Here is a 27,303-nt window from a genome sequence, read left to right as displayed (position 1 = left end):
TTATTATTTTTTTATGTATTTTTTTTTTTATTTTTAAAATTATTTTTTATTATTATTATTTTTTATTATTTTTTTTTTTTCAGAAGAAAATATTCAGTCGCATTGTTTTTTTCATGCGTAAAGAGGAATAAAAACACTCAGGAAAAAATTTTGATTAAGGTTCTCAGAATTCATGCATGAAAGGGTTAATATGTAAATAATATTTTATTTTAATTCTATATTTCAATTAACATTTATATAAATACCAAATTTCTTATTTTTTTTCTCTATATTTAATTTTTCGCTGCTGCTAACTGTGTAATTTCCCCACAGTGGGATAAATAAAGTCTTATCTTATCTTAAATATCGTTAACCTCACATCATAATTGCCTTAGTCATATTTTTGACAAAACTGTGATATCTGTGTAACTGATACTGTTGATTCACTTTATATAAATATCACAATTTGGCCAAAAACATGACTTAGGCAATTATGCGATGAAGCTAGCGATATGTTCAAAGTTCAGTTTTACTTAACTTTACTTGGCCACTGTCCTGTGACATCCCAGTATGCAAATTAGATGAATACATTGACTACCATCAAAAACTTTGAACCACTCCCAATATTTTTCTCATTTTCAGTTTGCCTTTATCTCTAACCTCTTCCAAGCTACAGCTTCTTGAAATCTCTATATCAAAATTTTACATGTTTTGAAAAAAAAAACCTCTGGCGTCTAAAGGGTTAAAATGTGAAAACAACCAATCACTGAACCATGTAAGCGACTCACCGGGACATTGGATGTAGGCCCAGTTGTATCCCCGATCAGCTGAGCAGAGACTCTGGTCCAGCACCATGTCCCTGTCGCGTAGTCTGTCCCTGTCTCGGGGCCCCGTCCTTCCATTAGCGGGCTTCAGGGGCCCTCGGTAGGAGCCCTCCATGCACACGCCTCTGCCCGTGTTGGTGGGATCGCCGCACCAGCCGCACTCGGCCCGTTCCAGACACTCGGCGCACGTCCTCAGGCCTGAACAGTTCTGAGCTGCAGGTTTCAGTCAACAGACATGACAGAAATACTTAAAGATAGTTGATTTCCTCAAACTATTTCCTCTGCAGATGTCCAGACAGTGGATAAATATTATGTAGGAGTATAAGAGAAGAAAAATCTGTGAAAGGAGGGAACTATGAGGCTGTTAAAGACTGCTTAGTCACCCCAAAGATAATGTATTCCATCTATTCTCTCAAAACTTACAAAAAAAAAATAAAAATCATTTGTCGCCTCCAAAAGAAAAACAACCATATCTGTTTAGCACAAAGTAAAATAAATGTATACTTGATTCAAGAATTTCAACAATTACTTTTTTTTTTTTTTAATTTTACACACAATATGTATTTACTGTCATTGGGGGTCTTTTACTCAAAAAATTATTACTGATGAGACCACTGAGTAGAATGGGACTATTAGGACTCATGCAATGTCAGTTACAAACTGTTTACATACACGCTAATCCATCCATGTTTATTACACAGCATGACTTAATTAAAACAAAACAACAAAAATCATCTCACACTTGCATTTGACAGTATTGGTTCAATTAGATTATATATAATGTCGCAATATTTATGTCTGTCTTTTTTTGGACATGTAAAAATATATGTATGGCATAACCTCAGATCATATCACTGCCCCTGCTGGCTTGTACTGTAGACACTAAGCATGATGGGTAATCACTTCATCCTCCTCTCATGAACAGGGTCAATCTGGACCCAACAGACCACATGACCTTTTTCCATTGAAACACAGTGTAATCGTTATACTCTGTAACAAACTGATGGTTGTTTAAGAACTGAAAAGTGAATCAATGCATCAGTTAAAGAACTTGTTGCAGATTAAACATACTAGTGGCATTGTACCCGTGGTGCCATTGTACGATGGCATGATAAGTACAACTTGTATGCCACCACTATCCATTTGTAAACTACCATTTATTCATGCATTGTGCAGGTAATAATTTGAGCCAACATGCGAGGCATGAAAGGAGGAACATGCATTTGTTTGGCCTGTCAAGCATGATTAAATTCATACAGCGGTAGTGAACTGCAGCCTTCACACTGTAGCATGGTCAGGTAGCAGTAGAAATTTCATGAACAGCAGTGTAACCACCAGTGTTGGGCAAATCACTTTGAAAAAGTAATTAGTTATAGTTACTAATTACTTTTCCAAAAAAAGTAATCAACTTAGTAATGGAATTACTCCTCCATAAATGTAATTAGTTACCAGGGAAAGTAATTATTGTGTTACTTTTTTGAAAAACCTTCAAATGTGTAAAAGGAAACTGATTTTTGAGTGTGTTTCACGGGCCAGTTGTATAGAGTAGAACAGCAGACAGGTACTGAATACCATAACTGTGGTGAGGCTGGGGTCCACCAGGGCCTGACTTTTCCACCACATAAGTGCATATCTGCATTTATAGGAAGAAGATGCTCCTCCAGTTAATCCCACATCTCCAGTTTTTTCAGTCGCTCCTCCTTGATACAGCAGTAAATGTCTCCAGTCAGTCGGACTGTCACTGATAAGTCCTCCCTTAAGTTAAACTGCGCACATAGCTGCGTTCAAGTGAATGGGGTGTTCTGAGACAACTCAAAGTTGGACATGTCATTAGTCGTTCAGGTGAAGGCAGTGTGGACAACTCAGACTCATGGACACACAGGTGAAGCATGAAGGCGGTGTGGGCAATTTGAATATAAGAACGGCACATAAACGAACGGCTCACAACTAATCGGTTATCGTTCACTTAAAAGAGCCGTTCAAAAGAGTCGACTCATCTGCGAATGTCACATCGGTCGTACCTGGCTGAGCGAGGCAGGACGGATAAAATCGGCCAAAATACCTCACAGCATTTGAATACGGACATAAAATTGTGCCTAGTAGATAGTCAGGTAATGTTTCTATTCATTTGGCGAGTTTCGCAGCGATGGAACCTGTGAAGGCTGAGGAAAACCCGTACAAACGCCCTCCTGAGTTGCAACATCGGTCGGACAAAGACGCGCAGAACATCCATTATAGTAGGATTAATCACAGCAGTAATTTTCCAGTAGAAGGATCTGAACTATTTGAGGTGGGAAAATGTTTTACATTAAACTTAATTCTAAAGAAATGGCCTTATCTAATAGAGAATTATCTATTAACACTACAGATATAAACAGTATTCATCCCCAGGGGAAGGTTCATTACTCTATTATATGTATGAACTTGGTGGCTTACATAAGCCACTGGACAAACATTATATTAAGCCACAGCAATATATGATCTCTGTACTGGATTACTGCGTTGCACAATAGTATGTAAATAATACAGAAATATGCAGTGTAGCCAAAACTCTGACGTTTTGCTGTTACTAAATCAGTGGCAGATCCAGAAAAATTGGAAGGGGGGGCGCAGGAAAATGGTGGGGTCCAGGGTTGGAGCCCCAGTGGGGGTTCAAGGGAGAGAAGTGAAGCAAAATTAACATTATAAATACTTCAAATCACATAAAACTAACAAATCACATAACACTAATACAATGAATATAATTGAACTTCACTTATGTGGAACCACTTTTGGAACCACAGCAAAGACTTGGCTTTAATAGGTTTGGCCTCAGTTAGGGCACTGAATTCCATTGCATTTCAAATAATTCAAAATTAGAAACTACAGGATACAGTCGAGGTATAGGCCTATGTTTGACAACTGTGTGCGATACACTCAATCATTGGCTGTGTTCAAACATATTTAATATTCAGTCCATGCAGTTATGTAGTTCTGACTGTATAATAATACATTCCATACCTTCTGTGGCTGCCTGTTTGTTTTTCATACAGACCAAATACTGCTTGAATAGACAGTTGTCTCTTCATGATTAGACTTTAGTCTAATTTAGATCCAGAGACTGGAGTTTGAATCCTGGCAAGATGTTAATTCCAACTTTTTGTATGTACACATGGGGGGGGGGGTCCACTGGTAGGTAAATCCACCATTGTAAATAATAATAATAATAATAATAATAATAATAATAATTGTGTGATTTTGCATGATTCACACCCATCCATTTATCCAGTCTTTACTATGTGTTTACCATGTTCACTAGTGATATAACAGGTGACCCAATGAAATGCACCAAAACACAATGGGGAAAACAAGACTATAAATCAAAACAAAATATAATATAGGCCTGATTATTTTGAGACACATTAATAATTCAATGTTCTTTAATTTTCTCATGGTGTGACTATTTAAATGTGCAAATTTTTTCACCTAAGTTTATCAGTACACATAAGTACCCCAATTACTTGCTTTATCTCTTCCAGAGCAGGCTTTAATTACAGTGTAATGACGAAATGAAAGTTGAGTGACACCTCTTCATATTCTGTCCTTCACGCTGTACTAATTCACCCAATCAGCTTCGAGCGAAGAATAAAAACAATGAAAGTCCTTACTGATACAATCTACCTTGTGTAAATGTACTTTGCCTTTTTTTGTCGTCACCTTTTCTTTGACCCTCAGCATTTAGAAAGAAATTGACTTTTCTCTCCCAAACCACTCGTACATGTGGAGAAAAGCATTTGTATTCATAAAGCCGATGTGACATTCAAACAGACTTCACTGGTACAAATTAAAAACGACACTGTTTTTTTTTTATTGTATGGCATTCAGTACTTGTAAAACGAAACAAAATAGCCACGCCGAAGCCTTTTTCTGTCGACAGAATGAGGCGGGGGAGACAGACAAAATAGACGACAGGAATAAGAAATCATGTTTTGTTTGGGAGAAGCCGGCCTTTCCCAAGTTTACTTCGCCGCTTGTTCTCGAACCTTTCAGTCTCGTTTTGCTCCGAACATCAACTCGTCCTCCCCGTCATAGTAAGTTTTCTTCTACAAAGCGGGAAAAATGAAGAGACGGAGAAAAAAAGCCTCGTCTCTGTGGGTGTCTCGGCGTGTACGCAAGAAACCGGAAGGTTGAGAGAAGTTATCCGAGGTGTTGTTTCTTTTCAGCCCCGGAAAGACGATTCAAATACAGCATCAAGTTTAATTTGCATTTTCACCACAAGTTGTTTTTCTTTTGAGCACAAGCCATTTCCATAAACCACAGATGTTGACGCTGAACCTGTATCTCTTGTGCATCCTGTATCTGTGTCTCTGCTAGCTAGCTCTTCTTGAAATACGCCCCTTGTCCTCTGTATGTGTGTTTGCAAGCTCCGCCGTTGCATTATTCAGCGGGACCGATGCTGATTCATTTGTTCTCTCCCGTTTTATAATTACAAACTTCTGCTCGGCTTTCTCAGATTGACTCTATCTCCTCTCCGCCACATTTTTATCTTCTCGTCTGCATTTTTTTTTTTCCAACACACTATGCCACCTTTCCTGGCTTATAGTACTGCTTTCTTCACCCTCGCCCTGTCTGCTTCCATTTTGATTTTATTGTGGATTACTTCAAAACACTTTAGGCATAAATGAAACCACAAAGAATTCAATTCATTTTTTTTTTTTTTTGCTTTCACCTCTCATTTCCTCTCCTCTTTACACTCAGCCCAGTGGATCTCCACTATCGAGTAGTTCAAAGACAGGAGGTTCAGCAGCAGAATGTCCCTAATCCACCACACAGTAGGGTTTCCTCAGCATACATTTACATACCCAAGGGCGGACTTTAATGTCCAATAAATATAGCAGGGCTGTTTATCATATTGAAATATGCTTTAAATTGCACAAAATTGCTAGCCGCTCTTTGCCACCCCCCCGCGCACTTCCTCCACCAAATCTAAATATTAGACATAATAGAAGTCTTTGCTCCTCTTTGATTTAATAGATCTAATTTTCACCCAGTTTGTGTCCCTTCAGGTCAGCTCACAGACTGATAACACCACCTCTTCCTCTTCAGTCACAGTGATCGGTGAAGCCAAAAACGCTCAACACTTCTCACCATATCATCAGTTCTAACCTTCCTATATGACCCTGGGCAGCGGCAGAGTTCACTATGCTGTCACTGCTCATAACTTCCCATTTTTATTCACTAAATAAATGTCTCTTTTGATGGAAACATTCAATTTTCACAGATCTTTTACAATTATAGTCTCAGAATGCATTTCAGCCAACAGGTTTTTACAAAATCTGATCAATTACATTACATCAAATACGTAAATCGATGAGTTTTTAATGAAAGCTTCTGTAATTTTATAAAATCAAACTTTTAAAAAGTTCTAAAATGAGGATGCGAATGATGTGCATTTCTATAAAGTATATTGTCATGTAAAAAAATAAAATAAAATAAAAAAATAAAATAAAGAAAAAAAAGAGAGAAAAAAAAAAAGGATATCGTCACCTTTTTTTGACAAAAATTACTTTTTTGTCTACATCATCAAATACTCAATTTCTGTTTAAGTTTTTTGTGTTTCCTCAGAAATCTGAAAAACTTTTGACAAATATTTTATGCAGGTTATGATACAGTAGACGAATATAAGCCGCACTGTGGCACCAGCAGGTGGCGCTGTCACACATGGCTTTAATAAACAGAGTAGAAGAAGAAGAGTAATCTAAAACGGCTATAAAACCATTTTCACGGAGACACAGGAATAACTCAGTAACCTCAGCATTCAACACAAAATAACACTGCAGTAGCAAACGGGTTTTCGTATTTTATCTGAATATCTGGGAAGACGCTGCAAACACTTCAATCAGCTGATCAATCATGAGTTAAATATTCCTTCAGGCTGAAATACTCTATTCCATTTCCTCTATGTGTATGTGCAATGGAAACACACCTATTGATGGGTGTGGTCCACCAAATTTCGGGGAATAATTACAGTTCATCTTTACATGACAGCAAATAAAAAGAAAATATGAACATATTAATTTGATCAACTTTTACAATTTTAAATAAGAATGATACAGAATAAGCATTTCATTTTGTTACTCATTGCTACTGACTATTTTACAGAAACAATGGGGGAAAAACTAAACTAAGCGAATAGGTTCACTTTAAATCACTGTGGTTTTGTTCTGTCTACGCCCCCCCCCCACCCCCCCACCCCACCCTCTCCAAAAGTATTCCCTTCACTGGCTATATTTACACTCCTGTTGTTGGATATACTGTACTGTGCATTGGTATTTCTAAAAAAACAAACAAAAAAAAAAAATCGCAGTACAGTGGTACCTTGACTTACGAGTTTAATTTGTTCCGTGGACTCAATTTACTCTTATATCTAATCAGTTTTCCCCATTAAAATGAACTGAAATGCCATTAATCTGGTCCAGCCCCCCAAAAAACACCCCAATTTCACATCTAACTTATAGATAACTTATACCAATGAAAACTCATGTCATGTTGTCCATGTCATAGCCAATAAAACGACAAATGTAGAAGGACAGCAAGTAGGTTTTCTGGTGGTGGATCCTCCAGCTCTCTGCTCCCCACAGTGTCTTGAAGAGTACTTACAGGTTCCTCCTGAGAACCCCAGTTTTATATATTCTACTCAGCCTACTCAGCCACATGTGACCCTTTGATCCTTCTGCGGCAGCTAGCTGTGTCTTTGGAAAATTAATAATGAGTATTTCATTTAAATGTATTTTATTTTAGTTCTTTAGCTTTTTTTTTTAAGTCATTCTAAATTTGAAGATTATGGTCATATTAGGTATTACAGGTATGACCACAAAGTCCGGTCACTGTCCAGAGGGTAAGGGCTGAAACGCTTTGTCGTGTGTCTGGAAGAGGTGAAAAGAGGTCGGACCCAGAAATATGGCAAAATAACTGCACAAAAAGCACATAATGTCAACACAACACAACAGAGATGTTTCCACCGTGAGGTAACCACCTGAAGTGAACGGGCGAGACGTGGGATGTTGGGCCGATGTTGTGCCCATTAGCGGTAGCATATTTCATAATTCGTATTTTGGCTCAAAACTCAAAGCAAAAAATCAACCAAGCAGTGGCTCATAACTCGTAAAACTCGTAAGCTGAGGCACTTGTAAGTCAAAGTACTGCTGTATTACAACATGTTAGGCATCATTCCCATCAGAATGCATGAATCTCAGAGTGTTAATTTAAACTTTGTCATTCATTCAACTCAGTGTTTTTCAACCTTGGGGTCGGGACCCCATGTGAGGTCGCCTGGAATTCAAATGGGGTTGCCTGAAATTTCTAGTAATTGATAAAAATATAATTTAAAAAAACGTACTAAAATAAAAAAATAAATGGTGAATTAAGAGAGACAATCCCAATACATAAAAGACATGACAAACTGTGAAGCTGAAACTGAAGCACTGTGGTACTGTTTATCTTTCAAATGTTCATTGTGGTCGGTTTCAGATGCTGCAGCTCTTTCATAATTCATAGTTTGAGTTCTTGTTTGTTCAGTATTAATTGTCAGCTTTGTAAATCCAAGCTGGACTGACTGTACATATCCTGACCAAGGAAAATAAAATTCTCACTTTGTGCAGTAATCTACACCTGGCTTTTCTGCCTCCGTCCATAATAATATACATTAAATAGACTAAATGTTGTCTAAAATTAACATTTATTTGCAACATAGTATGGCAAAGTATTACATGATCACAAACAAATTAATTTCATCAAAAAAAATGTCTCAGTTTTTTTAATGCCTGGGGTCGCCAGAAATTTATGATGTTAAAATGGGATCATGAGCCAAAAAAGGTTGGGAACCACTGATTTAACAAAAACAAACAAATTAGCACCAGAATCAAATGTAAATTTAATGAATTTGTGATCCCTCCAAGCCTCATGTCTGTCTTATATTAAATATCATCAGTATGGCAATATTTGTTTACACAAGTATAGCTTGCAATCACTGTTTTACAGTTTAAATATATGAAGACAGAAACCACAAATACACACTTGGGGGGGTGTATTTGCAGAATGTCACAAATTTACACTGGAAATGTACCCGAGACAAAAAAGAGCAAACCACACATATATTTGACACACCATTGCATGTTACTAATATGATGAACCAGAGCCCTGGGGACACTATACTAAATGACATTTATCACAGCAAAGACACATTCCTGCGTGGACAGAAAATGTGAAGTCCCCAGCCTGGATGTACATAATATAATTTACCTGGTATGTTCTCTATGCTTGGCCTTTTTCTATTTTTAATAGCATTTCTAATTATCTGGCTTCATCTGTGTTCCACATGGAAAGAATTATGAGAGGTTATTGCCTCATGTAGACTAAGAACTCAGGGTAGAGGAGGATGAGAGAGGGAGATGGTCTGAAATACCAGTGTGTGCCTGCAGGGTTTACAAGGCTTTAGTTTTAGTTAACAGCAGCAAAGATTTAGTTGTACCTTGTGCGGCTATATGACATTAGCTCAAGGCTTTTTCCAGAGTAAATGCCCACTCGGATACAGGCTGAATTTCCCGGCGGGGGCTGGAAAACATATTTCATGATTAAAACCCAACAAGTGATCTAATCATGGCCCAAAGAGTAAACCACTGACTGGCCACCGGAGTTATTTTTCTCTTTGTGAACATTCTGTCAAGGTTAAAATAGAAACACTGATTTATATAATTCAGCTCAACTTAAATACCCTTGTAATTTTCCTGCAAAAGAAGGTGATTATTCCATCTTTGCTCAGTAAACAGCCTCCTGCACCTGTAATGTCAAACTGAAGAGGAACAGCTATAATTTCATTCCCATTTATTGCACTTTACTGTTATTAAGGTGTAGGTTACGGCTGCAAATTATAAGAGGTAAACAAAGGAGATCTGTATATGTAGTCATGGTTCTTTTAAGACTGATTGACTGAAGATGGAAAGTGAACATTTCAAAGAAGAAGTAGAGACGCAAAGCAGCTCCTCTCAGCGTAATGAGTCATTCAAATCAGTTCATTAACGCAATTAGTTTAAAATATTTGTTCACTGAATTGTGCAGCTGCTTTGGTAAACACGCCAATCTGTGTTAAGAATCTTTTAAAGGTCACTGAATATCTGCGATAACTGGAGTGCACATGTTAACGCTGTAGGTTAATTATTTCTTATTAATATTTTTATTGTCTTCTTCTTTGTGTTACTGGATGTGGACGATGGTTTTTTTTTTACTGGTCCAGAAAAAAGCATGGATGTGTTAATGCTGGAGCTCATTGAATCAAACCCACAGACTATTGGAGATGAGTTAGTTTGGATTTGTCATTTACGTCCGTTTTGTTTTCTCCTTGTTTGCTATTTGGTTTGACAAGCCACTATGTTTATTTCCTATAGGGGTAATATTTAAAGGCAGTTAGAATTAAATGACATTTATTTGCTTAGTTCAATATATTTTCACTTTGCTGGCTTAAAAAGTTTTTTTTTTCTTTTTTGCTGCATTTTGAAAGTAAGTTGAAGAAATAATATATACCTTTAAATCCTGTTTTCTCATTGCGTTACTCCTTGATCACTACCACTATCAGTCATCGTTCATGTTCAGTGTCCACTGTGTTAAGTAAAACATTTGCAGTTTGTGTCCACTGAAAAAACAACACTAGAGGAATTAAGGTTCAGAGTATTTCTATAAGAGAACTATAAAGGGTTAACATAAAGTTGCGGGTCAATATTTTTGACTGTAAGTAAACACTGGTTAGAGAGAAATAGACATTTGCTAACATGTATCGTAAACTTTAAAGGTATAATATGATCATAGTTAGAGTTAATCCATTTGCATTTATGTTTGAAAGATGATGACTATGGCTATGTTCCTATGGCAACAGAAAAGTGGACCAAATGCGACCTTTTCACTCGCATGTGACCCAGATTCGCTTTGTCTTCACAGTGCGAACATCCCAAACCATGGAATCGGATCTTTTCAATTCTGATGCACGCCACGTCCTGTCCTGACTACTTCTTCCTACTCCTTTTGGACCATGCGAAATTCAGATTTGTATGTGCTTGAAGACAGATTCTGTTCATTTAAATGTTTTGTTTTTGTCTTAATTTGCTTTTTTTTTGTTTTATTTTGTTTCTTTGCATGTTCTAAATAAATAAATAAATACTCCAGTGGTCCTGAATCAGATACAGATCTGATCTCTGTCAATGTGACTTCAGTTGTAACAGTCAGACCAGGATTTATGCAACTTTTAATGGAGGTTCATGGAGGGGTCATATTGTAAAACCATTTCAATGTAACATATACATGAATGCAGCAGTGGAATAAAACTAAAACATCACACACACACACACACACACACACACACACACACACACACATATATACATATATAAGATTTAAAAAAGAGACAGGGACCTTTTTACTGCACAATGAATATTCATATTATTTATTAATAATTACATTTTAACTTAATGTAATATTTTAAACCAATTAATATAAACTAAAACTGATAGTAATTGATATAAAATATTATAAATGTTTAATTATTTAACCCATTTTTGCACAATAATACAAGCACATTAGACTATTGGTATTATCACTATATATTGTTATGTTGTTATTGTCATTATCATTATTATAATAACTATTATTTTAAACTTTCCCTTTTCCTTATCACCGCTAATCAATCTATAATGTTTAGTTGCTCTTTACAAATTAGACTATGGGTATTATTACTATATATTGTTGAGTTGTTGTTATTATCATTATCATTATTACAATAATTTTCCCTCTCACGCCCCCTCCCTTTCTCACTTTCATTCACTCTCCCCCCTTCCCCTTTTCCTTATCGCTCCTAATCAATCTATATTGTTTAATTGCTCTTTACGTTTATTATCTTTTTCATTGTAATATGATGTTGTCATTGTTGTTGTTGTTGTTGGTTGGTTTATTTGCTTGATTTTTATTTTGTTTATTTGTTGTTGTTGTTTTTCTGTCCACTATGTCTTGTTAACTGTATCCCTAATAAAATAAAACAAACAAAAAAAAAAGTAATATTTTAAATTTGTTCTACTTTTAGTGAAGGGAATGATCTGAACTCTTCTAATTCCACTGTTTCTGTGCATGTATGATGACTCCACACTGGAATCTGTTATCATCCACATTATGGAAAACAATATGAACAGCCAAACAAAAACATTAGATCTGAACAGTAAACCATAAGTCTGTTCTGAGGCAGGTAACGTGAACCAGCACCAACCAGCTCCTATGCTATACATGTAGGGTTTCTGTCACATCCTTCAGAATTAAAATGCATTAAAAAAATACGCAAGTAGGTCAAATCCAAGCGGACATGGGTTTGCATCTCTGCCAGCGCCACAAAACATCAATCACTAAAACTTTCATTAGTTGCTGTCGTCTGATGGAGACTGAGCCTTTAAAGTTGTGTCAACAGGAAACGTTAAGCACGACATGTCTAAGAAGACGATTCCTTCAGAGGACGAGAAAGTAATATGGTGAATTTCCGCCGCATGCTGCATATTTTTACTCAACTTCCTTTTCCGAACCTTCTGACGTTTGTGGAGCTGTTTAAGTCAGGATATTAGTCATCTACTTTGACAGAAATAGCCAAGAGGATACCTAAACACAACAGATGACAAACGCTCTGTGAAGTTCAGGTTATCGTCTTGTAGCGACAAAAAAAAAAAAAAAACTGCTTGTTCCTACTGGAGGGATTTTCATCTTATCAAAAATTCTCAGTGCCATGTTCTGTTCATCACATCAGGTTTGATATTTGGCGTCCCTGGGTAGCATGTATTGTCTGGCTTCATCTGGTGTAATCCATTTGCTCCAACAGTAGTTGACAGTTAGCGTCGTTGCAGCCAGTAGCATACAGATCTGTGAGCATCCATACATAATACATCAAGAGTAAGAGCCATAAGCTGCCTTTCCCTTCACTCTTCTCCTGGTATGTGGATACAGAACTGCAGACAGACATCGTATCAGATAGACGGGGAAAAATATATACACACACACAGCTCGTGAAGACTGCCTCAGAGAAAATAAGCCCATTTCTCTGTGCAGCAAAAACCAATATCAGCTACAAGAACACAACCATCATCTTCTCTGCCAGTGTGCGTGTGCCAGAGAGAAAAAACCTATGTTCAACCATAATCAGATCATAGTCACTGACCACTTGCAGTTGTCTGTGTAAACCACACATGGGCAAAACACTGCCGGAGGGCTGGAACTGCTGGAACCTGCCGACGTCTCAATTTAACCCACAAAGGCAGAAAAAGGAAAAAAAAATCTTCCCCTGAAAAAATTGTATAAAAGGCAGCATTATGTGGAGGAATCTGGAGGAAAATGACTACAATAAGTCTGTTAAACCCTTTATCAGGCAAGTGACTATTTTTGGTCATTTCCACATGCTTTACAAGCAGTGTTGGGGAAGTTACTTTTAACCCTTTCATGCATATTGGTCACTACAGTGGGCAGTTATTCTACAGCTTTTCTCTTGTATATTCATGGGTTTTGTTGTTTTAGTTCCATATCAGCCAACACAGTGGACACTTATGCATCATCCCATACACTGACATTCATACAACTACTGTAACTTAGCAGTTCTTGATAAACCTGATCTGCAGTAACATGTTTTAGTGTAAATCAATTGCTAATTGTTATTAGATTGTAATTAACAGTTTTCTGAAACAAAAAGTTTTGTTTTGTTTTTGTTTTGCATATCCTCCTGAGACCCAGCAATGCATTTTGTCTTCTATAGGGGACAAAAGTTTGACAGTTATACTTAAATGTTGTCCATTGCAAAGGACATTCCATTAAAAATAAATAAATAAATAAATAAAAATGATTTTTAAAATGTATCTGAAAAAAACTTGCATTATGCAGATTCCCATCAAGACAATTTTTTAGTGCCAAAAAGCTAAAACTGTCAATTTTCTGGGTCTCAGGAGGATATTATCTTCATGAAATAAGTAATAATAACTAGTATTTGAGTATGATAAAATGTGAGAAAACATCAGACTAGCGGCATTAAAAATGTTTTTATTTCATAGTTTTCAAACAGTATATCACTTTCTGATGATGAGTTTTAAATACATGTTTCTTTGCTTCAAGGATTAAACGCATGGTGTCCAGCTGAGTGGACATTTTTGTAACTCCATGAAAAATAAGTTCATAAAAAAAAAATAAAAAAAAAATTTCAATTGCATTTCTTTTTTTCATGCCTAAAGAGGAATAGAAACACTCAAGAAAAAAATATTGACTAAGGTTCTCATAATTAATGCATGAAAGGGTTAAAAAGTAACTTTTGCTCGATACTTGTTACTGCTTTAAAAAGTAATCCATTACTTTACTTACTTGCCCCCAATGGAAAGTAACTTTTTTATGTTACTCGTTACTTTTACGTCACTTTTATGTTGCTGGACTTTGGGCAGAACCACATATCTGTTCCTAAAAGTGTAGGACTACAAAAAGTTCTACTATGGAGGACATAACAGGTATTTATTTTGTACTCTTTGTTATAAAAAATGGCACAAACAGAGCACTTGACAAGAAAACATTGGACTACTATAGGCTTACTCAAACAATATGAAAAAACATAGCCCCTGTACATCTTATGGGTACATAAGTGAAAACAAAATATATAAGGGTTTATCATTTTTTTGTTCAACTCTTGTTTAGTTACCTGGTGAAATGAGAGCCTATGACTATTGCACTATTGCTGTTTCACTACTGGATGTTTACATAAAAAAAGAATGTGTTTGCGCATGCCTAACAGTTTGGAGCATGCACATAATTCTTAGGGCGTAAAAAAAATTGAGGGGAAAAAATTGTACGTGACACTTGTCAAATCTGTCCCTGAAAAACAAAGTTGTGCCGAACTGAAAAAAGAGCTATGTTAAGTTACCAAATTTTCAGTAGTAATGCGTTACACTACTTTTTACCCGAAAAAAGTGGTTACATTACTGTAGCGTGTTACTTTGTAATTCGTAACACACAACACTGATTACAAGACTGTGACAGCAACAGTTCCAGTGAGGACAGTGAGTCAACAATGTCAGGTCCAATGTGGTCTACAGGGTCTGTAAGGTCCACCTCTGCATGAACAGTGAGTGTACCTGCTTTGTTTGGTACCATGAAGTAATGGTACTAATGTAAGGAATGATGTTCAAAGGGATAATGTGGATGTGGACAGGGGTCTGGATCAGCGCTTACATTGGTGATATATCATGAATTATGTTGGGACAACACAAATCTTTGTGATGCTGATCAATAAAGATGTTTGTTTGATATTGCCTTGTCACTGTGTCTTTGAATGTAGAAAAAATGAATTGCTCTTGAATTAAGAAAGATTATTGCTTAAAAGAAGGAGAAAACATTGGTTGCATATGTGGCAAAGCATTGGTTGCTCATATTGCATATTATTAGAGTACATTTCTAGATCATTTGTGCTCAAAATAAACTGCAAATTCTGACCTAGAAAAGGAAAGATATATATTCAAAAAACAAGGTTGACATTCTTGCACTGTCAAGATATTTTTTCTATCAGCACTTAAAGCTTGAAACATAACAGATTAATATCCCCAAAATAAGTACATTTCCCTGTCTTGAAAATCACTTTTTGCAGTGTAATGTTTTAAAAGTGATGTTCTAATGTTCTAAAATACAAGTTCCTTTCACATTACATGTGTTTTTCTTGTATTTTTTACATTTACTTCTTGGATTTATTTTTTATTGTCTTGTAACTTACAGGTAAGGAACCAAATGTGGTAACTTCATTGAACTTGATTTTCTACATAACAATACAACATTTTGAAAAATTTCACAAAAGTAATAAAGTCTAATGTCTTCCGATAACAATAAAAACTCCAATAATTTAGAATTTTGAGTATTTCTGAATGCCCTATAAAGAGTTAACCCATAAAGACCCAGACATCCACTGTCGCCCAAAAGCAAAAAGTAACAAAAACTGTTGACCCACTAATCCTATCAATACATTTAAATAATACAGGTAAAATACAGTTTGTCATCTTTTCATGGTCATCAGATATGATCAGTTTGGACGTCCAGAGACTCCATAGTGAACATGGAAACACTGTCATCTTCTACAACATTGATTCACCAATAAAACCCATAGCGTTAGATCAATGACAGTGAATGGAGACACTGGGTTTATGTTCGGTTAATGATAGATTTTACTGAAAAAGTCCCATTTTCTTCAGTTTTCTCTATTTCTGATATAATAACCCTCAACTTTAATCTGAGTTTTTATGAACATCTACATGATCAATGAATTAAATATAGGAAAACACCTGATTTTTATTATAAAAACACAGAATACAGAGGATAATATTATATTAAATGGTGATAAATCACTTAAGAAAGACCTGCCACATAAGTAGTACTGGGTCTTTATGGGTTAAGACAAAATATAAGATTGCTCTTCTTTCTGCTCCTTTTCATTCATAATGTGGTCAATTTGCTGACATGTAAAAGCAGATTGTCTTTTATCTTATGAATGAAATAAAAAACTAAACATGTTACCCTTTACTTTACACAATTAGCCTTGCACTTAATCCCACTGACAAGACAGAGAGGAAATACTCATCTGTGTGCATTCTGTTTTCTTTATTTTTTGTTTCTACAGACCTAACTCACACTTGTGTTTGTTTTATTTTTAATTTAGAGTTGAAGAACTACTGCTGCCTTTTTGTTCTCCAACTCTAAAGTTTTTGGTGTAACTTTTTGGAATAAAACAGGGAAACATGTCTCCTGGCTGTGTTAACAGAACAGATGTTCTATTTAATAATAATCTAAACATAGGCATTCACACATTCAACAGCTGTAATACTATCAAAACTCTAACACCAGCAAATATAAAATGACCTGAATAACTTTGCTAATAAAAATACTGTTGAGGCGACAACATCTGGAAAAAAAAATTAGGGCTAATTTACAGCTTCTATATTCACTGTCATGTGTAAGACAATGAAAAACCTTTAAGGATCACAGGTAGAGAGGTATGACACTCTAAAAAGAACATCACATGAGGCCAACAGACAGGGCTGTTTTACTTGAAGAAGCACAATATAGTGCAATTAGACAGAGACTGAAAAATCTGTTTCTTAAAAGAACTCCCAAAACTTCCAAATTTGACTGCTGGGGCAACACTGGAACTAATTATCGCAAGAGGCCGTGGTGAGGAGTGTGTGGTGAGCCTCGAGCTGACATGAAAAATGGGAATGATACACAAAGCCTTGGGCCAAATTGATCTGATACAGAAATGACCCAGTTCAAACTGAATCCTCAGACAAGCAATACTTTGCAAAAGTAGCTACGAACGCCGAGGTCATGAATCCTTCAACTGTAGCCTGGAGTTCTGTTTTCCACAACAAGACATGAATAATCCACAGAGGGGAGAAGTCAATGATAAGCATGGTTCTGTATGCAGAGGGTGACAGGCAGCGGCGATGCGTTATCGGACTCAAATATTACATTACATGTGATGGTTTGAACACAAGCCTCCTACATGCAGTTCCTCCTGTCATCAAACGCAGATAGGGATAATAAAAGAGAGGTGAAGACGTGGAAAATGTCCCATTATGTAGAGAATATAATTGTGGCTGGAGAGCTGTCTGTACTCAGACTACTGGAAAGAGGCAGAAATGATAATCACTAGCCTAAAGATGTAGACAAAAAAAGTTCTGCCTCAACTACTAGAGAACAAAAACACAAAGTACAACTACCTGATTGTGGCTCCTCAACAACAGTTTATGAGTAGGAAGAAGCCCAATTTTACATAACAAATACATACAGTCCATAAAAAAAGAACAGGTCAGCCTTCAGAGGTGTGAACTAACAAACTATAAGTACTTTGTTACTGTACTTAAGGAGATTTTTTAGGTATCTGTACTTTACTTGAGTATTTACTTTACTTGAGTATTTATTTTTCTGGCAACTTTTTACTTTTACTCCCTACATTTTTGCATAAACATCTGTACTTCATACTCCTTCCATTCTCAGAATAGGCTTGTTACTTTTTCAAACTAAACAGATGTGACAGTGCGTAAAATACAACACTTCAGAGGGAAAATTAGTGTAGAGGAGAGAAGGAGCACAGGCTGTGACCAGGGTCAGTACCAGAGTCCTGCACGGGGTCAGTACCAGAGTCCTAGACGGGTCCACTGTTTCCAAACTTTTCTGCCCGTACCTGCAAAGCTGAGTACCGTGACCCGCCCTGTGATTAAACACATTGTATACACAGTAACTCACTCTTAAGGGCTTTAGTTTTGGCTAAAACACACGCTATCAATAAATCACTAATATATGCTGCTCAGTGACGTCTTTAACCATATATAAACAGAGGTGAAGCTCACTTCAAAATAAAACAAACCGGCTGTGGATCAACCACAGTCAAATTAGATGATCATAACCATTAAATGTCCTGAAAATTATTTTCATCCAGGAATCTTCTTTTATTTTTTGTCTTCCTTGCCCACTACCAGCTCACATTTATTTGAATTTTACTCATGCCCATGAAAATTCATATATATATAAATATATGGATAGATAGATAGATAGATAGATAGATAGATAGATAGATAGATAGATAGATAGATAGATAGATAGATAGATAGATAGATAGATAGATAGATAGATAGATAGATAGATAGATAGAGAGATAGAGAGATAGATAGATAGATATTTTTTTGTTTGTTTGTTTGTTTTTGTTTTTTTGTTTTTTACCCGTCCCCACATGTTTTTGCGGGGTACCTGTTGGGTAACAGACTCGGTGCAGGACTGTGGTCAGTACTATTCACTATGGAATTAGAAACAGAAACTTTTATGATTTTGCCTGGTTAAATAAGTATTGTTTCTTTCATTTTACTTTTGTACTTTATTACAATTGAGAAGTTGTACTTTTTGACTTTTACTTAAGTAAAGGAGTTGATCAGTATTTCTACTTTTACAAGAATATTTTTTCACACAGGTAGCTGTACTTCTACTTGAGTACAGAATGTGAGTACTTGTAATTTTAATTTTAATCTTAATCTACCACAGAGAACAGAAAAGCCCAAAACAACAGCTGTATTTCCCTCTTCAATCACTGACATAACTATCCTGGGTTAAACTGCTTTTCTTCATCCTTATACTTCTTTAAAAATGGTATCTTATAAATTCCTTTAAAGTGATTTATGTTTTTACTTTGCTTTAATTCATCTACACAGCTCAAAAGGAAAAGCAGGCCAAAAAAAAAAAAAAAAAACCTCCAGCATCCTAAGGAAGTTAACATGAGCAGAATGTTAAGGGATTACAGTGAGGATGTCGTATTAAGTCTGCCATGTGTCTTTGTTGATGATGGAGCAGAACTATGCTAGAGTGTGTGTTACAAACAGCAAGAGGCCTGACTGCAGATAAGAGAGGGATCAATACCAGTCTATAATCGCTCCGTGTTCACACATAGTTCTCAATTCCATCTGTCAATCTGTCTGGGCTTGTAGCCACACAGCACATCTGAAACCTTCTGGTGGTTCCGATGTCACACACACACATACAAATACTGAGAAAACAGACTAACCCTTTAACCCCTGGTGTGTCTGTGGTGAGTGTTCTGAATGTATTATTTTAAATATTCATAAAATTCAATCATTTGCTCAATAGGAAAAAATTCAAAACACGCTGATAGGACCTCGTTCTTTTCATAGAGAGAGCAGTGAGTAAAACGACTCGCTATAAAAACAGACGGTTTGGGCTGTTTTTACACCGTTTTCCTTGTCGCTTTTTGTTTCTACTGTTGTTTGCAATGTGGTGGTGATTTTCCTTTATTTTTTTTACTGTGTTTTTACTGAGTTCTGACCGTGTAACTGTTTTTTAGAGTTCAACCAGGTGCTAAAAAACAGGTGGACTGATTTAGAGAAAAAATATAAACTACTGGGCCAAAATTAAAATACTGGTTATTCAGTGTTTTCCAGTTCACAGCTCATGTTCAACATCCTAAATCTCTTATTAGCTATTTTCAGACCAGCCAGCCCGGTGTTGAAGCTGGTCCCTGCACCTATGAGAGGCTGTGTAGAACAAAATTCACAAATACATGTGCACATACTAATATAAACTCCTCTCACATACACAAATGAGAAACCTCACACATACACTCCTGAAATTGCACACACATTAGTGAAAGCACGCACATATCACTAAACGTGCACATACACACACTACTGACTTTACACATTTCATATTTATCTATATGCACGGCAATATTTGTTGTAGGCGAGGCAACATATGACGTATGTATGAGAGGCGATATTTGCGTGTATGTGCAGTAATATTTATCTGTATGTGCAGTAATATTTGTGTGTATGTGCAGTAATATTTGTCTGTGCAGTAATATTTGTGTGTATGTGCAGTAATATTTGTGCATATGCAGTAATATTTGTGTGTATGTCCAGTAATATTTGTATGTATGTGCAGTAATATTTGTGCATATGCAGTAATATTTGTGTGTATGTCCAGTAATATTTGTATGTATGTGCAGTAATATTTGTGTGTATGTGCAGTAATATTTGTGTGTATGTGCAGTAATATTTGTGTGTATATGCAGTAATATTTGCATGTATGTGCCGTAATATTTGTGTGTATGTGCAGTAATATTTGTGTGTATGTGCAGTAATATTTGTGTATGTGCAGTAATATTTGTCTGTATATGCAGTAATATTTGTGTGTATGTGCAGTAATATTTGTGTGTATATGCAGTAATATTTGCATGTATGTGCAGTAATATTTGTGTGTATGTGCAGTAATATTTGTCTGTATATGCAGTAATATTTGTCTGTATATGCAGTAATATTTGTGTGTATGTGCAGTAATATTTGTGTGTATATGCAGTAATATTTGTCTGTATATGCAGTAATATTTGTCTGTATGTGCAGTTATATTTGTCTGTATATGCAGTAATATTTGCATGTGTATGCAGTAATATTTGTCTGTATATGCAGTAATATTTGATGCATGTGCAGTAATATTTGTCTGTATATGCAGAAATATTTGTCTGTATGTGCAGTTATATTTGTCTGTATATGCAGTAATATTTGTATGTGCAGTAATATTTGTGTGTATGTGCAGTAATATTTGTCTGTATATGCAGTAATATTTGTATGTGCAGTAATATTTGTGTGTATGTGCAGTAATATTTGTGCATATGCAGTAATATTTGTGTGTATGTGCAGTAATATTTGTATGTATGTGCAGTAATATTTGTGTGTATGTGCAGTAATATTTGTCTGTATATGCAGTAATATTTGTGTGTATGTGCAGTAATATTTGCATGTATGTGCAGTAATATTTATCTGTATGTGCAGTAATATTTGTGTGTATGTGCAGTAATATTTGTGTGTATGTGCAGTAATATTTGTCTGTGCAGTAATATTTGTGTGTATGTCCAGTAATATTTGTATGTATGTGCAGTAATATTTGTGTGTATGTGCAGTAATATTTGTGTGTATATGCAGTAATATTTGTGTGTATATGCAGTAATATTTGTGTGTATGTGCAGTAATATTTGTGTGTATGTGCAGTAATATTTGTGTGTATATGCAGTAATATTTGCATGTATGTGCAGTAATATTTGTGTGTATGTGCAGTAATATTTGTGTGTATATGCAGTAATATTTGTGTATGTGCAGTAATATTTGTCTGTATATGCAGTAATATTTGTGTGTATGTGCAGTAATATTTGTGTGTATATGCAGTAATATTTGAATGTATGTGCAGTAATATTTGTGTGTATGTGCAGTAATATTTGTGTATGTGCAGTAATATTTGTCTGTATATGCAGTAATATTTGTGTGTATGTGCAGTAATATTTGTCTGTATGTGCAGTAATATTTGTGTATGTGCAGTAATATTTGTGTGTATGTGCAGTAATATTTGTATGTATGTGCAGATAACACGTCATCGACAGGGCATTGCTTCACCACCAAAAAAAAAAACAAAAAAAGACCATATGAAAGCAGATGTGGTCACCGCAGAGAAAATAAAAACAGTGCTATGGGTCGCATCATCGACTACCTGTGAACATTTATACCCCTAATACAGATCATTATATATCTGCACCAAGTCATGCTACAACATCTGCTGTGGACGCTGAATCCAGACATGTAACCTCAGCGTGCAAACACAGATCAATCTGGTGACATCCACTCATGTCATTACAGTACACTTAGAAAAACCAAGTTTTACTTTGTGCCCGTTGGGAACCAAATTTTCGGTTCTTAAGTGTGAACACGACGACTAGGTATGGGAACCAGCACCGGCACAATTCTCTGTCGGTCTGAAAACAGCTATTCGTGTACATTCTGAGTGCCTTATTTAGTAAAAACCTGTCAAACTTCAATTCCTCTCTTTGTCTTTTTCTGTTATTCCACCCTGTTTTGACCTTAAAACACACCGTAAAACAAAACCACTGAAGAAAAAAAACACAAGCACATACTCACAGCAGCTTTTATGACACTGAAACAGACACTAATTCACAGCATCATTGAAATCATGTCTCAGGTGTTAAAGGGTTAAACAAGTTCTCACCTCCTAAACCAACAGGATTCTGTTGGGTTTCTGTAGAATTGACTTAGAGTCTGGTTTTGACCAACTCTATATATAAAATGTCAAGAGATAACTTTCTTGTGATCTGGCGCTATATAAATAAAATTTGATTGATTGAGTGATTTAATTGGTTTTCCCCTGTAAGTCGCTTTGGAAAAAAGCGTCTGCCAAATGCGTAAACATAAACATAAACATAAACATAAACATAAACTACTACATCTGCCAAAGACAAATTTCACACATGGAATCAACAATAAAGTCTGTTCTATTGATTTCCACTAGTTTGCTTAGTTTAATTACAGTATACTCTGCAGTCGTGTATGTTATAATAGACTGTAACCTTCCATCACACACATGGAAGGGGTCAGGCTTACGTTATTGGTCAATTCAAGCGTGACTTTGTTGCCATTAATGTCTCATTTGTTAGATTTAAAACCACCATTAATGACAAGCAATACATATAGGATGTGCGGATGCTGTACTTGCTGTCACGCTAATGTCACTCTGAGCGATTTAGCATTTCTGATTGAACATTAATTTACACGAACGTGAAGGCGGCTTAGCTCTCCTGTATGATTTGTGTTGCTCAGATTCATCAAGAAACCAGCAAAAAATAAAAATAAAATAAACCACACAGGTGGTCAATTCTATGGGACAAGTGTCACTGAGGTAAAATGCAACCAATGCAGATCAGTAATGCCTAAGCATATTTGCTGAACTTAGCTTAATGTGTGTGTTTCAGACAAAAGAAAAATTAAAGAAATGTAGTTTGAGGCTTGTTCAGGCAACAGCTGGTTTAGTTTTTATATTAACCCACACAACACAAACAAACAACCTTAACCCATAAAGACCCAAACAGCAAATGGCAACCAAAACCAATGACTGATCTAAAATGTTTAATAACTTCTGATCCACTAAACCTATGAATAGATTGGAATAATTGCTGTAAAATACAGTTTGTCATCTTTTTATGGTCATCAGATATGACCCATTTGGATGTTCAGAGGCCGCATAGTTCCCATGGAAACATCATCATCGATTATCAATTTTAGGAAAAAACAGGACAGGCACGGAGTCACTTTAATTAAAGGTCAGACTATAGAGCAAGTGCAATCATACAAATACCTTGGGACGATAATTGATGAAAAATTGAGTTTTAATGAAAACTGTAGATCTGTGTGTAAAAAGGGCCATGAGCTCCTCCGCTGCCTTAGAAAACTGGCACACTTCCACATTGACCGAACCATTTTAGCTTTGTTTTATCGTTCCTTTATTGAGTCTGTTTTATCTTTTTGTCTGGTGGCGTGGTTCGATCAGACCTCAGTTGCAGAGAGAAACTCACTAAATCAAATAGTGAGATGGTCTAGTCGCCTGATTGGTGAGTCCCAGTCTTGTCCCGCCTCCCTGTACACTAAACAGGTACAGAGGATGGCTTCATCAGTTCTTAACAATGACTCCCATCCTTTACCAGGTGAATTTCAGCTCCTTTCCTCTGGACGGAGGTTCTTAGTCCCAAGGTGCAGGACACAGCGTTATAAAAATAGCTTTGTTCCTGTCAACGTCAATTGAGCTCAATAAGAAATAGTGACATTGCACTTTCCTAACTTATTTAGTTATTTATTCCATTTCTTTGCTCTTTTTATTATTATTGTGACTTCAAATTTTTAAATTTTTAAATTTTTTTAATTTTATGTTCTTATCCTGGTTTTTATCCCAGATTGTTTCTATTTTATCCTTTTCTGGTTTTTCTGGTGTTTTATTGCATCTGGTTTTTATTTATTGGATCTTATTTATTTTATTCTTTTACTTATCCATGCTGCTATACCGATGAATGGTGGAACACTGAGCACTTTTTGTCCTGTCTGTAAGCGTGATCAAGTGCCTGTCTTGCATGTTTAATGTAAGTGTTGTTGTAATGCCAAGGCAATCACCTAGACTGCAAAACAAATCTACCTACGGGTATAAATAAAGTAACCTTGACCTTGACCTTGATCATCTTCTACAACATTGATTCACCGGTAAAACCCATGGAGTTGGATCAATGACAGTGGGTGCAGATGCTTGTTTTTGTGTTCAATTAAGGATATATTTAGTTGAAAATGTCACTTTTTCCTAATTTTTTTACTGATTTGATCTAATAATCATTGAATTTACTCTGAACTTTTATGAACATCTACATGATCAGTGAATTAAATATAGGTAAATACCGGATTTTGACTGAAGAATGCAAAATGCAGAGGATAATATTATTCTAAATGGTGATAAATCATTTGAGTAATGCAAAAAAAAAATCATTTGGAAGTTGTTATGAAAACAGTTGTGGGTCTTTAACCCATAAAGACCCAAATATCTACTGGCGACGAAAAGCCTCTACTGATCTAAACTTTTCAATACTTGTTGATCCACTAATCCTATCAATGCATGTAAATAACTGGTGTAAAATAAAGTTTGTCATCTTTTCATAGTCATCAGATATGACTCATTTGGATGTTCAGAGGCTCCATAGTTACCATGGAAACATCATCATCTTCTGCAACATTGATTCACTGGTAAAACCCATGGAGTTGGATCAATGACAGTAGATGTAGATGCTTGTTTTTGTGTTCAACTAATGACATATTTAGTTGAAAATGTCACTTTTTCCTAATTTTTTTACTGATTTGGTCTAATAACCTTTGAATTTACTCTGAACTTTTATGAACATCTACATGATCAGTGAATTAAATATAGGTAAATACCTGATTTTGACTGAAGAATGCAAAACGCAGAGGATAATATTAACATAAATGGTGATAAATCACTTAAGACAAAAAAAAATCATTTGGAAGTTGTTATGAAAATAGTTGTGGGTCTTTAACCCATAAAGACCCAAATATCTACTGGTGACGAAAAGCCTTTACTGATCTAAACTTTTCAATACTTGTTGATCCACTAATCCTATCAATACATGTAAATAACTGGTGTAAAATAAAGTTTGTCATCTTTTCATAGTCCTCAGATATGACTCATTTGGACGTTCAGAGGCTCCATAGTTACCATGGAAACATCATCATCTTCTGCAACATTGATTCACCGGTAAAACCCATGGAGTTGTATCCATGACAGTAGATGTAGATGCTTGTTTTTGTGTTCAACTAAGGATATATTTAGTTGAAAATGTCACTTTTTCCTAATTTTTTTACTGATTTGGTCTAATAACCTTTGAATTTACTCTGAACTTTTATGAACATCTACATGATCAGTGAATTAAATATAGGTAAATACCTGATTTTGACTGAAGAATGCAAAACGCAGAGGATAATATTAACATAAATGGTGATAAATCACTTAAGACAAAAAAAAATCATTTGGAAGTTGTTATGAAAATAGTTGTGGGTCTTTAACCCATAAAGACCCAAATATCTACTGGTGACGAAAAGCCTTTACTGATCTAAACTTTTCAATACTTGTTGATCCACTAATCCTATCAATACATGTAAATAACTGGTGTAAAATAAAGTTTGTCATCTTTTCATAGTCATCAGATATGACTCATTTGGACGTTCAGAGGCTCCATAGTTACCATGGAAACATCATCATCTTCTGCAACATTGATTCACCGGTAAAACCCATGGAGTTGGATCAATGACAGTAGATGTAGATGCTTGTTTTTGTGTTCAACTAATGACATATTTAGTTGAAAATGTCACTTTTTCCTAATTTTTTTACTGATTTGGTCTAATAACCTTTGAATTTACTCTGAACTTTTATGAACATCTACATGATCAGTGAATTAAATATAGGTAAATACCTGATTTTGACTGAAGAATGCAAAACGCAGAGGATAATATTAACAAATGGTGATAAATCACTTAAGACAAAAAAAAATCATTTGGAAGTTGTTATGGAAATAGTTGTGGGTCTTTAACCCATAAAGACCCAAATATCTACTGGTGACGAAAAGCCTCTACTGATCTAAACTTTTCAATACTTGTTGATCCACTAATCCTATCAATACATGCAAATAACTGGTGTAAAATAAAGTTTGTCATCTTTTCATGGTCATCAGATATGACCCATTTGGATGTTCAGAGGCTCCATAGTTACCATGGAAACATCATCATCTTCTGCAACATTGATTCACTGGTAAAACCCATGGAGTTGGATCAATGACAGTAGATGTAGATGCTTGTTTTTGTGTTCAACTAAGGATATATTTAGTTGAAAATGTCACTTTTTCATAATTTTTTTACTGATTTGGTCTAATAACCTTTGAATTTACTCTGAACTTTTATGAACATCTACATGATCAGTGAATTAAATATAGGTAAATACCTGATTTTGACTGAAGAATGCAAAACGCAGAGGATAATATTAACATAAATGGTGACAAATCACTTAAGACAAAAAAAAATCATTTGGAAGTTGTTATGAAAATAGTTGTGGGTCTTTAACCCATAAAGACCCAAATATCTACTGGTGACGAAAAGCCTTTACTGATCTAAACTTTTCAATACTTGTTGATCCACTAATCCTATCAATGCATGTAAATAACTGGTGTAAAATAAAGTTTGTCATCTTTTCATAGTCATCAGATATGACTCATTTGGACGTTCAGAGGCTCCATAGTTACCATGGAAACATCATCATCTTCTGCAACATTGATTCACTGGTAAAACCCATGGAGTTGGATCAATGACAGTAGATGTAGATGCTTGTTTTTGTGTTCAACTAATGACATATTTAGTTGAAAATGTCACTTTTTCATAATTTTTTTACTGATTTGGTCTAATAACCTTTGAATTTACTCTGAACTTTTATGAACATCTACATGATCAGTGAATTAAATATAGGTAAATACCTGATTTTGACTGAAGAA

General features: G+C 35.5%; 1 protein-coding gene across 1 annotated transcript in view; it reads right to left on the bottom strand.

Annotated features, from left to right (window-relative positions):
• The window catches only part of LOC115434149 (attractin-like protein 1), a 765,420-nt gene that overhangs the window by 489,381 nt on the left and 248,736 nt on the right, over positions 1–27,303 (bottom strand). Inside the window, exon 19 of the mRNA XM_030155899.1 lies at positions 768–1,016. Within this exon, the coding sequence (XP_030011759.1) occupies positions 768–1,016 (249 nt within the window). The remainder of the gene's footprint in view (positions 1–767; positions 1,017–27,303) is intronic.

Source organism: Sphaeramia orbicularis, chromosome 15 (genome assembly GCF_902148855.1).
Source record: "Sphaeramia orbicularis chromosome 15, fSphaOr1.1, whole genome shotgun sequence".
Classification (NCBI taxonomy): Eukaryota; Metazoa; Chordata; class Actinopteri; order Kurtiformes; family Apogonidae; genus Sphaeramia; species Sphaeramia orbicularis.
The sequence above is the reverse complement of the archived record's forward strand: the minus strand, read 5'-3'. Positions and strand labels throughout refer to the sequence as shown.